This window comes from Lissotriton helveticus, chromosome 4_1 (genome assembly GCF_964261635.1).
Source record: "Lissotriton helveticus chromosome 4_1, aLisHel1.1, whole genome shotgun sequence".
Lineage (NCBI taxonomy): Eukaryota > Metazoa > Chordata > Amphibia > Caudata > Salamandridae > Lissotriton > Lissotriton helveticus.
The window spans coordinates 1061308466-1061323751 of NC_136063.1; the positions used below are offsets into that span (position 1 = coordinate 1061308466).

The following is a 15286-nucleotide window of genomic DNA, read 5'->3' on the forward strand; positions in this document are numbered from 1 at the left end:
AAGAGCGATGACGTCTCTTCGACTTCTTGTGCTTACCTGACGACTTCGACCCTGAGGAGTGATGTCGACTCCCGGAGCTATGATGGCTCTGCTCCCGCGACCGGTCCCTCGACGTCCGTCCGGACCTGGCCCTCTCGGGGCGCGGGGCCGACTACCGGAGTTCGAGTCGATGCGGGACCGCTCCCGCCTAGCCTTTGAAGTTAGGGCCCGGCAGTCAGAACAGGTCTTGTCGTCGTGGTCGACGCCGAGACAGTGGAGACACCGATGGTGAGGGTCGGTCGCAGTCCTCACAGGGCTTAAAACCTGGCATCCCTATCGGCACCGTTCGGAGTCGAAGACTCGAAAAATGATCAAAAAAGTTTAGTCAAAAAATGACTAAGGTACCACTTTTTCCGGATCTGCGCTGCTGGCGCGGAAAAAAGAACAGATGTCAGCACGAGGAGGCGGCGTCTAAGTACTCCAACGACATCATCACGGCACCCATGACGCCGACAACGGACGCGGAGCCGCAGACGACGCCTACCGACGCGCAAGGGTACTGCTACGCAAAAAATTCCGGATCCAGTCTGACGCCTGGGGATATTCTAAGGTAAGGAATCTATCACTAACGTGTCTCTTTCAGATATCTCTATCAGATATAGTGCTTTCCTATGTAAGTGGAGTGGTGTGGCTCACTGGTTAGAGGCGGCAGACCCGAAAGCAGAAGTCGGCCCGGGACCAGGGTTCGATTCCCGACGCGGCAGGGTCGTGGACCAGGGTCAGCGGACTCGATAATTCTCGCCTCGGTGCCTATTCTAACCAGGGGTCCCACTCGGCAACTCTGGGCATTAGCTTGCCTAATCTCCACAACGGCCCCCTCAACGCCGGGGATGCCTGGCTCCACCTTGGGGATTCCCAGCAGGGACCATCCCACAGGGAAAGCCAGGATGGGTTCCCCAGTGGTATACAGCGCCAGGACGCCGGCTGGCAACAGTGCGCTTTACAAGTATACACATTACATTACATGGACGACCTTAGAGAGGGGCTAGACACCCACACTCCCCAGGCCCTCGTCCTTTTAGATCTCTCCGCCGCCTTTGACACGGTTGACCATTCCATCCTCCTCACCCGTGTCAAGGCGGCGGGCATCGAGGGTCCTGCCCTGGCTTGGATCATCTCCTTTCTAAGAGATCGCTCTCAGGCCGTCCACCTGGCTGAGTTCACTGCCCCCACTCACTCAGTCCGGTGTGGTGTTCCCCAGGGCTCCTCTCTCTCTCCTCTACTATTTAATCTTTATATTTTCCCACTTATTTTTGCACTTCAGCACATGGAGGTCACCGTATATAACTATGCCGATGACCTCCAACTCATTTTTCACCTGTCACACTCCCCTACCAGTATACTCAACTTCCAGTCTGTCATGCTGTTCATCAGTGATTGGATGAACAGCAACCATTTGAAATTAAACCCGGACAAGACTGAACTTGTTGTCACTGGTAGCTCTCCCAGTCCCTGGTCCCCTAACTTCTGGCCTCCCTCCTTGGGCACCTCCCCCACACCTTCTCCCTTTGTAAAAACCCTAGGGATCTTACTCAATAAACACCTCACTCCCCACTCTCAGATTAGTTCCGTTGTCTCTTCTTGTTTCTTTGCCCTCCGCACTATACGGAAAATCTCCCGGTTCTTCTCTGTCCCTGCCCTTAAATTAATTCTGATGGCGATGGTCCTGTCCCGGCTGGACTACGGGAACATTGTATACAACGGCGCTCCTGCATATGCCTTTCATCGCCTTCAGTTAGTCCAAAATCAGGCCGCCCGCCTGATTTATGGCCTGCCCAGATTCCATCACGTCACTCCCCTACTCCAATCCCTACATTGGCTGCCTATCAAGGAACGGGCTCTCTTTAAATTGGGCTGCATTACATTCCAGGCCTTGGCTGGAACTGCCCCTGATTTCATCTCCTCCGCCATTAGTACTTACTGCCCCAACAGAGAACTTCGCTCCTCCGCCAAGTTTTTTCTTTCTGTCCCCCGGTTCAAGAAAAAGAAATCTGGGGGCCTGAAATTCACTGTCCTGCCCCTACTTTTTGGAACTCTCTCCCTCTTCACATTAGATCTATCCCTTCTCATCTCGAATTCCGTACGGCACTTAGACCTTCCTTTTTTCTCACGCCTTCCCACCTCAGTAATCCCGCCACCCCAGCCACGGGTTAAGCATCCTCCAAGCGCCAAGAAACCGCGTGGTATACGTGCGCTATATAAATTTCTGTAAATTCAAATTAAAATTACATTACATTACATTAAGTGGGAATAGTATTTTCCAACTCCCATTTAAGATTTCAAAGCAAGAAATTCAGGCACGCATCATATAAAATGTTTAATTTCTTTTTAAATAAACAATGTCAAAATAAAATATTTACATCACATATTGTGTAAACACAAATGTCTGTACAAAAATATACATGCAAAATAAAATGTACACAAAAAAAGAAAAACATAATATAATGTTATGAGGTTCGTACAAATACACAATCCAGTTTATCTCCTATCTGCCTTTTAAAAATTTCTGTACAACTTTACAAAAAACAAAAATAAACAAAACACATATGGAAAACATGAAACCTAAGCAGGTCTCATTTTATTCATCTTTGATGCTTCGATTTAACTAAAATTGTTGCATTTAAAAGCTTCCTTAAATATTTATGTTCTAATAACATATTTACTAGGAACATAGCCCAAGTTCTATACAAGAATCAGTTACAAGAGTCACAGCAGTAACAGCTAGGTATTGTGTTGCAGAGCTGCTTTAAGGGGACTCCTTTGTAAAATAGACCCATACCGTTAAATAGAAGCTAACACACACAAATAGTCTACAATGCGATCATCAATTTAGGAGTAAACATTTTGGCTATTTTAAATAATTATAAAAGTAAATCCCTCCAGTTTCTGTCAATGATTGGATTTCAGAAAATAGTTTGTAGTAGCAAATGCCTTAAACTAACCTCCCAGAAGTAAACTTGTTTCATTATATGACAAGAACAATATGAATAACAAGGTAACTGGCTCAGTTAACAAAACTAGAAAACTTGGAGTACTAATAATGTGCTGTTTGTATTATAATAAGTTACAGCATAGGTTTTCATTAATAGTTGCATAAAATTGTAGTTACTATACTGCATCCGATCAGATATAAAACAAATAATTACGAGCACATTTACATCAGACTACACAGCTTGGGTTTTAGCCGCAACAAGCGGGACACATTCAAAATGAATGCTCCACAACTTCCACCTCAATGAGGATCACCATAATTGTTTTAAAAAAACATTTGAAAGGAGGGTTATAGATTGATAACAGGGACAACGTCTATTTATAAGTCAGACCTATATGTATGTACAAGTTGACTTTGAATGCAGTTACATAAGCCTGGGCTTCAGTGCAGTGTTTTGGTACATGAGATAAATACAAGAGAACAAGATCTGCAAGCAAAAATCAGAATTTGGAACAGTATTGTTATCTTGAAGGGTAATAATTGTTTATCTGAATGTGTTCGAGAAAAGGCTTCCCTTGCTGTTTAATACAGATGATTTTACAGTCATATTTATTTTCTTAAAGTTATCGTCAAAACAGTACGTTTAATGTTTATTTTGCAAAACTGTTCTTTTGTTTTTAAAAATATTTTTTTCACCTCCGCAATCGGAATAAAATACTGTGAAGCAGAAAACCTTTGGCCTGCCTTTTCCAGCAGGGTTCACTGTTATAAATCTCCACCCGTTTTCCAGCAGGTTTGGATTTATCAATCCCAGAAATTGCAATTTACAGGGTGACATAGAATCCGCTATCATTAACACATACTACCAGCAGATTGGCTGTTAGTAATTTCTCTTGAACAGTTCGATTGGAAGGAGAGATTTCCATCTCCAATCTGAGAGGCAGGTGAAGGAGAATGAGATAATTTCTTCACAAGATCAAACTCTGGTCAGAAGTTTGCTCTGCAATAAGTTTTTAATGCGAACAACTGGTCGAACATCATTCTGGTGTTTTCTCCGCTCAATGAATGATGTCAATCTTAAAACATCGATGGTTCCAAGACTGCTGCTGTTTCCTGGCTGCAGCCACTGCGCTTGGAGGCACAGTGCAGCAGAAGGTCGCTCAGAGGTGTCCTCCTGCAGTAAAAAACAAACAAATTCTTTGGCCTTTTGGCTGACTCCTTTAAAGTATTCCTCAGGGAAACTGTAGTCTAGGCGGCAAATGTTCAGACAGGTCTCTTCCACACTTTCATCCAGGAAAGGCGACACACCGCTGAGAAGTACATATGTGATTATCCCAATGCTCCAAATGTCTGAATTGAGAGAGACAGGATTTCCGAGGATTATTTCTGGTGCTGCAAATTCTGGGCTCCCAAGCAACTCGTGAATGTAGTACGTGGTATTCAGCTGAACAGCATCACCAAAGTCAGACAGTTTCACAACTGGCTTAGATTCAATGAGAGCCACAAGAATATTTTCAGGCTACAAAATAAAAAAACATTAAACTGATATATGTAAACAGTTCTGTACACTTGAATAAAATAAAAGTTAATACTAAAAACAAAACCTCACAGAATAGTGTTGTACAAGAATTAATATCAGCTTTAAAATGAATTAGTATGGGAAGCCATTGATGTCAAAATCACAACTCTACAAATGACAACCCCTGAAATGCATGACACGCAGCAAAAGTAATATAATATACACCAGAAGGAGTATAACATACTTAAAAAAACAATATGATGCTTGACAGAGCCAATATACAATGTAGCAAAACAAATAAGATACCCAGAAGAATGACAACTGCACTGATATATATGAATTACACCTATGCTAAATAAAATACATGTACTAAAAACAAGTTACTTACGTTCAGCAATGCCTTATGTCGTAGACACTATCTAGACACAGATTCCTTACCCTAGAATTAATCCCAGGCGTCGGACTGATTCCAGAACTTTTTCATGAGCAGTATGCATGCGCTCTGGTAGATGGCGTAGTTCGGCTCCACGTAGGGTTGTCCAGGCCGGAAGTGACGTGCATGGTGCCCTTATAGGCGCCACCCCAGGCCTCTAGCATCAGTTTCTTTTTTGAAACTTTCCACACCAGGAGCGCGGAGCCACTGACCACTTGTGTGGAAAACTAGGGCCCTGAAAGGGGAACAATCCTGTCTTTAGAACCCCGTTCGCAGAGCGGGGAGGATGGGTGGATCGGTAAGGAATCTGCAACTAGATAGAGTCTTTACCAGAAATGGCATTACCAAAGGTAAATAACTAGTTCATATGATAGAGACTTCTCACAACATATTCCTAAGCAATAACTCCCTGGAGGTGGCTCTGCAGAACAATTTGCACAAGGAAGTCCTGCAGGACCTAACAGGCAAAATGCCCATCCCTACGGATCAGACTGTCCAGGAGTAGACGTTGCTGCCTGGCAGATGTCCAGGACTGGAAGCCTGCATGATAACACAGTGGTGGCAGCTTTACCTCTGGAGGAAACCCTCAGTGGGTTGCTTCTTATCCAATGCCTAGGAGATTTCAATACAGAGCATGATGGTAGGAAAGGTCCCCTTTTAGACATAGTTGCCCCAACTTTGTGCCTGTTACATGATGTGATTTTTGACAGTAAGTGCACTGTGTAGGAGAGTAGGATCTGCTTCTTATAGCTACCCTCACTTTTTTGCTGATGTTTCACTGTTTTTCGACTTTAGTCTGGCTGGGGCCCTGCTATCCAAGACCCCAGCCTAGCTGCTTCCTCTCTAAAATGATTCCATGTACTTTAGGTACACTCCAGTTTGGTTACTGGGGTACCCTTATGAGTCCCTAGTATATGGTACACTAGGTAGCAAGGGCACAGGTACCCCAGAGGCCTACCAGGGGCTGAAGCATGTAATATGCCACCCCTGGGCAGTCTTCCAAAATGACAACACAGGTCTGCTACAGCAGCCTGTGTAAGGTGGTGTATGCACCCCTAACTTAAATATAGGTTCCCTATATCACTACACATATAAACCTATCAGTCACCCCTATGGCAGGCCTTATCAATCCTGAAGGCAGGGTGCTGGGTATGTGTGAGAGGGTGCACATGCATGAGCAGGGCCCCTCTGCAGCCTTCGGAATCTCTTCTCCAGGGCTGTTCTGTGATGCAGCCAGACCATATACTCTTAAGTGCATTATAACCTCGCAGTAAATGCTAACTTTGGAATGGCTGCAAGGAAACATATTGTGTTTGGTGTCGGGAGTATGAGTCCACCCTTCTAGAGGGACAGACATGTACACACCAGTACACCCGGTACCATTTAAAAGAACCATGGCATCACAAAATGGATGCCACAGACACGAGTCTGGTCTCCTGCAGCTAGATGAAATTCTGGCAGGGGAGACCTGGACAATAGGTTTCCTGTCACAGGGAGGTGTCACCACCTCCCAGACAGGCTTTAGTGTATTGTGGCTGGGTGGGTGCACTCCAAGAGTGCTTTGAAGTCTGTACTGGGGGTACATTTGGTGTCCCTGTGCATAGCCCAGTGCAAACCGGTTGCAGGGGCTACCAGCCCTGCTCTGGCGCAAAACTGGACAAAGTAAATGGGTGTAGCCTCCCCTCTTTCCAAACCCTCTCAGAGGTGGGTCCCCAGACTTTGTGGGTTGCTGTTGCCAAGGCTTGTTGGGTCCAATCCTGACACCGAAGCCTCAGAACTCAAGAGCCTTCGTGGGACAGCTCGAATCCAGCTCCTGGTCATTGTCTACACCTCCTGGTCCTTGTGGCTGCAGAGTCAAGCTTCACCTCTTTACACCTGAATCACACGACATAGGTGGGCATTCGTCTATCGCGCCCCTGGTCACTGGCAAGTAACCCAGACTCTGTCCCCTCTGCTTTCAGGTTACTCACATCTTCCAGGCTAGGATCACACAGGACACTCTTCTTCTCCACGGCAGCATCACTTGGCAGGAGATCGCCATTGAAATCAATGACGATTCCCGACACCAAAAGACACCTATGCACCGACTTCCCTGGGTGAGGTAACTCGGGTACTCTGGAGCTCTCGGGTACTCTGGAGCTCCAGTGGGTGTTGGCCTTAGAATCCCTTAAGTCTAAAGGGGTTTGCTCAAAGTTCTCTCCTAAGTGTCCTTAATCTTTAAAATTCCAACTACGACTTTCCCTATAGAAGCTAACGGCGTCTCGCGGCTGTGTTCTCACACTGCATGCTGTGAGAAGTTGGCATGGTATATGATGTTCACTATTCTAGTGAACACCTTGCACCAGTCCAGACAACCCTTATGGTGATGGTTGTAAGTCGACCTTATAGACCAGCTATTCTAGTGGTAGCGTGGACAGAACAGTCTTAGGCTAAAAGACTCTTGAGGGCGTGTAAAGCCAGCTGTTTTACCATATGTAACCCCTTGAATATCAAATGAAAGGACACCACACAGGATATATATAAAATATATATGTATGTATTTACTAACACACTCCTCTGAACTCTTTATGAGATCAGAGGCCAAAGCACATAACAAGTTACTTAATCAGGATACGTTAAGTTGCACAATTTACAGTTAGGCCCTAGGGGCGAAACAAACCATATATTAAGAAAGTGTTATAAGTACCATGTCACGAGAAAAGGAAAGGCCTAGGGCCTAGGGAATCGCTGGGGCTACACTATCTGAACCTTAGTTTAGAAGTAGGAGGCCCACAGGCGGCGCGTGCAGTGTCTTAACACACACGCGAGAGTCAATGTTAAGTCAATGGGAACTTAGAAGTTAGATAAAGAAGGATTTAGGACACTTCCGGTTTAGCTAGGAGGAAACAACTAAAAACCTAGACACTTGAATAGTCAATACCCTTGGGAGCACCGAAGTACTCGCGTTACCTCACCCATGCACGGCGGGTGCATAGGTGTTAAGATGTGTCGGGTTTCGCCGTTGAAGTCTATGGAGCCTGTGAAGAAAGATGCTGCAGGCGACCAGGAGGAAGATGTCCGGGTGGATCCAAGGGTGGATCGAGGATGAAGAGGACCTGAAAGCAGAGGGAACAGAGTCTGTGTCACTAGCCAGTGACCGGGTTGAACCAGGATGGAACCAGATGACGTCGAGGAGCAATCAAGTGCTGTCTTGAAGCTTGTCTCTTCAGCCACGCGGCCCAGGAGGCGTCGAGGACGACCAGGTGCTGGAGGCGAGCTGTCCCACGAAGGTTCTCGCAGATGGAGAGGTTGACTGCCGGATTGGAGTCAACAAGCCTTGGCAAAGGCAACTCACGCAGGATTCAAAGAAGGCTTCTGCAGACCAGCAAGGTCTGAGGCACCTCACGTTGGCAGGGAGGCAAGGGCCAGTCTGGAGCAACCAGACCAGTGAGTTTGTTCAAAAGGATTGTCGTCACAGAGGCTACTAGCCAACGGGCCGGCAACCGGAAATCGCGTCGAGCAGAACACAAGCAGAAGGGCCCCACGCAGAACTCGTAGAGTGTGGAGGGCTGATCTTCAGTGCAGGTAGAGCTCGGATTCGGGGCTTCTCAATCCCCAGTGCACAGCTTCGAGGATACCTCAGGAGCTGCACAGTTAGCAAGTTGCAGGCTTTTCAAGATGTCCGGTCCCACGTGTCTCGTTGCCTACACGGATCTCAGCTATGCTGCAGACGTGAAGAGAGGGTCAGAGAGGTCTGGAAGTCTGGGTCTTGTCAGGCTCTGTGCTCGGGTCCCGGCGGGAGCATAGACAAAGCAAGCCGTGGATTTGCTGGATGGTGCCTGGTTGCCCAGGGTGGTCACTCCTTGGCCACAAGGGAGATTCTTCAGTCTTCAGCTTCAGCAGAATGTCGAAGGTCCAGAGTTTCGTGTTAAGTTTCGATTTCAGGATTAATCTAAAATCCTAGGACTCAGCTCCTACCTTTATACAACCAAAAAGGGCTGGATTACTTTCTAGGTCCCTTCTATGGGTGGGACCAGGAAGGGGGTGGTTACACCCCCTTTCCTTTGTCCAGTTTCGCGCCAGAGCTGGGGCTGGAGTGCCCCAGCAACCGGTTTGAACTGGGGTATGCATGGAGCACCTAGTGTGCTCCAGGCAGTGTCTCAATCTATTCAGCCCTCCCTGTCCCAATACACAAAGTCCTGTCTGGGGTGGTGCTCGCACCTCTCCAGGCAGGAAACCTATTGTCCAAACCTCCATGACCGGAAGGACTCCTAGCAGCAGGAGGTCAGACTTGTGTCTGTGGCAGCAGCATCCATTTTGTGATGCTGAGGCTCTGGTTAACTGTAACCGGGATAGTCAGCAACAACATGTCTTCTCCCTCTAGAAGGGTGGAATGCTACCCCCGTCGCCAGAATTGGCGAGAGGGTAGTATTCCAAAGCGTATGACACCTTACACAACATGGTTAGATAAAGCCAAACCAAAGTTAGCATTCAACCGCGAGGATTATTTTTTTATTTTTTTATTATTTTTTAAAACCATTTATTAAGCGCCTGGTTACCCAAAACAGGGTGTCCCCGCGCTAGACACTATACAGAAAGAAAAGAGGACAGAGCAGGGGAGGGCCACAGGGCCAAAAGATTAGGCCTGAGGAAAGAGAAAAGTTTTGAGCTTTCTTCGAAACATACTCTCCGAGGGCTCCATCCGGAGACCAAGCGGGAGCTCGTTCCAGTGTTTAGCCGCTAAAAATCTAAATGAGCGTCCGCCCATTCTGGCTTTAGTGATTTTCGGGAGTTTAAAAATCATTCTGCCAGCAGATCTAAGGTCTCTAGTGGGGCGGTGTATCGTCAGTAAATTTTGCAGATAGGCTGGGCCTTTGCCTAGAGCTATGCGATGAGCGTAGCAAAGAGATTTAAATTTGATACGCTCTCTTATCGGGAGCCAATGGAGTTTGACTAGGGCAGATTTACCTGATGCTTTACGGTTAAGTTTGAGTACTAGGCGAGCTGCGGCATTCTGTGCACATTGTAGTTGATGTAATCCTTTTTGGCTCAACCCTAGCAACAGAACATTTCGGAAATCAAGGTGTGGGGTTACCAATGCGTGGACAATGGTCTTTCTCGAATTTATAGGTAAGAGGTCCAGAATTTTACGAAGGACCTTCAATATGCCGAAACACTTGGTTGTGACTTTATTCACGTGGGTTTTGTAGGAGAGATCCGAGTCCATAGTAATGCCCAGATTGCGCACTGATTCTACCGGACTGGGGGGACTACCCAGTTCTTTGGGCCACCACAAGTGTGACCAAGCAGATACTGATTTCCCCACTACCAGCAGCTCAGTTTTGTCGCCATTAAGGCGAAGGCAGTTATGGTCCATCCAGGCTGCTACCGATGTAAGGCAACTCGAGAAGTTACTGGCCTCTTCTCTACACTCTGGAGTAAGTTTCAGCAACAGCTGGGTGTCGTCGGCATAGCTAACAATGCCTACCCCAAAACTCTCGACTATGCGGGCCAGGGGTGCCATATAAATGTTGAATAAAGTAGGGCTCAAGCTCGAGCCCTGAGGCACCCCATGGCCTACATTTCTGCGCGAGGATTTAAAAGGGGGGCAGTGCATTTGAAAGCTCCTATTGGTCAGGAAAGACTCCACCCAAGCCAGAGCTCGTCCCTTCACTCCAATGTCCACCAGCCGAGACAGCAGCGTTGAGTGCAGCACGGTGTCAAAAGCTGCACTAAGGTCTAATAAAACCAACGCTGCTGTCTCTCCCTCATCCACTATTCTCCTCAAGCCTTCGGTGGAAAAAAGCAGGGCTGATTCTGTGGAATGACCCGCTCTAAAACCTGATTGAGTGGAATGCAGGAGAGAATGTTGTTCTAGGTAGCTCATAAGCTGTTTATTCACCACCTTCTCCACGATTTTAGCACAGAAAGGGAGAAGCGAGATGGGACGGAGATTTTGAAACTGGGTGATATGGATGTTGTTTTTTTTTTTTAGAGGGATAACCTGGGCAGTCTTCCATACGTCTGGTACCTGGCATTCCTGAAAGGAAAGTGACACCAAGAGACTGATCTGATCTATTATAGTAGTCTCCAGTAGTCCTTTAAAGCGAGCAGGAGGACAGACATCGCTGGGTGAGCCAGATTGAATGCTGTTAGCAATACTTACTAAATCATGTTTTTCAGGTAAGACAAAAGAAGAGAGACATGGCATTTCTATAGAAGTGTTGCTGCTTTCTGCCTGGTTCGACAATTGAGTTACATTCTTTGGAAAGGTAGCGTGAATTTTATCAATTTTATGTATGAAAAAGTCTGCTATAGAGTCGCACAGCTTTTCTGAGTAGATGTCTTGTGTATTCAGTCTAGTAGGAACTGTAAGCTCTCTATAGATGGTAAATAGTTCTCTAGTTTGATTTTTGGCTGAATCGATTCTATTTTTAAGATAGCTGCTTTTTTCTGTTTTTAACAATTTTTTATAAGTGTTGAGTTCCCTTTTATAATGAAGTTTGTCTTCAGGATTATACTGAGCTCTCCATTTACGTTCTAAGTTTTTACATCTCGACCTGGCTAGTTTAAGTGAAGCTGAGAACCACGGGGCAGTTTTCGAGTGCCTAGCAGGTGGCTGTGTGGTCCAAGGGGCTATCTCATCAAGTGCAGCAGTTACCCATGCTTCGTATTTGTTCCAGGCTTCCTCCAGGGAGTTACTTTGAGAAGGTGGATTTTTTTGAAGTGCACATCTAAAGCCTTCAGGATTGAATTTATTCCATTTTCTGCGTCTCTCAAATGGAGGTTTCGAAGAAAACTCAACTGAAGGAGTTTTATCTGTTGTAAACGGAATGATGAGGTGGTCGGACCAGATTATTCTTACCGGAGTAGATACATTGATACCCTCCCAGTTAGCAAAAATGGGGTCAAGAAGGTTACCGTGTTGATGAGAAGGGGCAGTGGATTTGAGATTGAGGCCTAAAGATGTTAAGGCAGCAGTCACATCCTGTGCTTCCCTGCACGTCATGTCATTAAAATGGAGATTAAGGTCTCCTAGAATAATGAATTTTTTATAGCGGAGAGCTGCTTGCGTAACACACTCTAGAAGCTGGCTGCCAAACTGTCCCGCCGCCCCCGGTGGCCTGTATACCAGCAGCCCATGAATAACATCTCTAGGTCCTATAGTAATAGTGAATAGGCCACTTTCACTATTGGGTAAAATAGCCTTCACTAAAGTGCATTCAAGCTCAGCTTTGTACATGAGGGCGAGCCCCCCCCCTCATTGTTTGTGTCTATCAAGGCGGAGTAGACAGTACCCAGGAGGAGTGGCCTCAAGTGCCTCTGGAGACGAATCCTCGTCCATCCATGTTTCGGTAAGGTAAAGGACGTCAAGGTTCTCTGCCAGTAGTAGGTCGTGTATTTGGACCCTATGCTTTCTTAACGACCTACAGTTTACTAGGGCCATTTTTACTTTAGGAATGTCTTTAGTAATTCTCCTAAGGAATGGGAGAGCCTGCTGACATATTCCGCATCTAGGCGGCAAAATATCTGCTTGAAGTGCGTGGGCGCATGTAGTGGACACACATGGGCGTAGTCGTAGTAGCTCTGCATGGGTGTAAGCTAGAGAGAGTCTAGATGGTACTAACCTATCAGTGGAGCCCGCCCCCTGCCCCGGCCTGCCGCGGACGGGCGCAGACGGGCTGGACTCTGGCTTGACTCCGGCGCGATTCCGGCGCTCCCGCTGAACGCGTCCGCTGCGCGGAGTCATGGCCGTTTGTTTATATACTGGTGGCTCAGTCCACCAAGGTCGGGGAACCCTACCCAAGATGGCCGCCGCCGTCACTCTGCCCGGAACCCAGCTGGATCAGCCCTAGTGTCAGCCCGACACTCTAGGGGGAGGTCTCATAGAAAAAGTAAGTGCCCAGAATATATGTGCAAATAGTAGTAAAATCACTATTAAAAATAGAGCCTACACCCTCAAATCGGTGAGGCACCACACAGCGCGAAAATCAGCGCGCTGGTGCAGGGGGGGGAAGGACACACAAGGCAAATGACAGAAAGATTTAAAAATGCAATTAGCAGTGAAAAAGACGCCCGCCCGGCTCAAGCCTCAGGCGCTTAATGCAGTATCTAAGCGAAACGGACGTTTTCGCTGTTTAAATACTGGTGGCTCAGTCCACCAAGGGAGGGGAACCCTACCCAAGATGGCCGCTGCCGTCACTCTGCCCGGAACCCAGCTGGATCAGCCCTAGTGTCAGCCCGACACTCTAGGGGGAGGTCTCATAGAAAAAGTAAGTGCCCAGAATATATGTGCAAATAGTAGTAAAATCACTATTAAAAATAGAGCCTACACCCTCAAATCGGTGAGGCACCACACAGCGCGAAAATCAGCGCGCTGGTGCAGGGGGGGGGAAAGGACACACAGGGCAAATGACAGAAAGATTTAAAAATGCAATTAGCAGTGAAAAAGACGCCCGCCCGGCTCAAGCCTCAGGCGCTTAATGCAGTATCTAAGCGAAACGGACGTTTTCGCTGTTTAAATACTGGCGGCTCAGTCCACCAAGGGAGGGGAACCCTACCCAAGATGGCCGCCGCCGTCACTCTGCCCAGAACCCAGCTGGATCAGCCCTAGTGTCAGCCCGACACTCTAGGGGGAGGTCTCATAGAAAAAGTAAGTGCCCAGAATATATGTGCAAATAGTAGTAAAATCACTATTAAAAATAGAGCCTACACCCTCAAATCGGTGAGGCACCACACAGCGCGAAAATCAGCGCGCTGGTGCAGGGGGGGAAAGGACACACAGAGCAAACGACAGAAAGATTTAAAAATGCAATTAGCAGTGAAAAAAACGCCCGCCCGGCTCAAGCCTCAGGCGCCTAATGCAGTTTCATAATGCACTTAAGAGTATATGGTATGGCGATATCATAGAACAGCTATAAGGACATGGTTCCGAAAGCTGCAGACAGGCTCAGCTCATGCTAGAGCACCATCTCACACATAACCAAGCACTCTGCCTCCAGGATTGTTAAGGTCTGCCATAGGAGTGACTTATAGGTTACTGTGTGTCTATATATAAGGGTAGATGTAGGAATACTATACCTAAGCAAGGGGTGATTACACGACCTTGCCCCAGCTGAGTGATCAGCCAGTTGTGTCAGTTTGAGTGTCCAGCCAGGGGTGGCATAATACATGCTGCAGCCCCTGGTAGGCCTTGCCCTGAGTACCTAAGGTACACTTCTACAGGGGCTGACAAGGTGAACCAATTCCCAATTGTGGATGTACCTAGAGTACATTGTATGAATTTAGAGAGAGTGCATCTGGGCTGTGGGTCTGATTAGCAGGCCCACAGCCACATCTAAGTCGAAAACCAGTAAAGCAAAGCAAAAAGTGGGGGTGACCATAGGAAGCAGACCCTACTCTCCTACACATGCGTCCCCCGTGAGTCCCCTTGGTTGGTTCCTTGTGGTCCCAGCAATTCTACAGGCTCTAGGCCTTGTGTCTAAGTCAAGTCGTGGTTCTTATACCACTTTCTAATATATGGTTTGGTCCCTGTTAAATTTGTGGGTCTCTTGTTGGCACAGGTAGGTACTTGTGACAAATAGGGACCCTCTCCTCTAGTCAGGACAATGGGATTACACTCCTAAAATAACCCCTACTCAACCTCTAGACTGAGTAGCGCGAGCAGTCAAGGCTTATTTCAGAGGCTATGTAAGTTAAGCAGTTTTGACCACATACAGTAACACAGTGACAACACTACAAATGGACACCTCACAGGTTTTATATAAAAAATAAATAGTTTTTTCTGTGAGAAGTTGGCCTGATATGTGATGTCCACTATTCTAGTGGGCACCCTGTATCAGTCCAAACAACCCTTACGGTGATGGTTGTAAAGTCAACCTTATAGACCAGCTATCCTAGTGGTAGCATGGACAAAGCAGTCTTGGGCTAAACTCAAGAGGGCATGTGAAGCCAGCTGTTTTACCATATGTAACCCCTTTAATACCAAATGAAAGGACACCACACAGGTTATATATAAAATATATATGTATTTATTACTAACACAACCCCTCTGAACTCTTTATGAGGTCAGTGGCACAAGCACATAACAAGATACTCAATTATCATACAATAAATTGCACAATACACAGTAGGGCCCTAGGGGCACGTAAAACCATATACTAAAATAGTGGTATAAGAACCACGTCACGAACAAAGGATAGGCCTAGGGCGTAGGGAATCGCTGGGGCTACGCTGTACTACCAAAGGATAGGAAGCAGGAGGCCGACGGGAGGCGTGTGCAGTGTCTTAACATACACGCGAGTTACCATAGAGTTATAATGGGAAGGAAATAAATGGAAATTAGTTCTTTTAAGGACACTTCCGGATGGACTAGGAGAAAGCT

The 15286-nt window shown here is 46.8% G+C and overlaps 1 protein-coding gene across 2 annotated transcripts in view; it reads right to left on the reverse strand.

Annotated features, from left to right (window-relative positions):
* TRIO (trio Rho guanine nucleotide exchange factor) overlaps positions 1-15286 on the reverse strand; it is a 4034553-nt gene that overhangs the window by 112770 nt on the left and 3906497 nt on the right. Inside the window, exon 57 of one of the 2 annotated variants that reach the window (XM_078687659.1) lies at positions 2342-4490. The exons of the other annotated variant lie outside the window; for it this stretch is intronic. Within the exon in view, the coding sequence (XP_078543785.1) occupies positions 3948-4490 (543 nt within the window). The 3' untranslated portion in view covers positions 2342-3947. Of the gene's footprint in view, positions 1-2341; positions 4491-15286 lie in introns of those variants that run through there. 2 annotated transcript variants of the gene reach the window in all.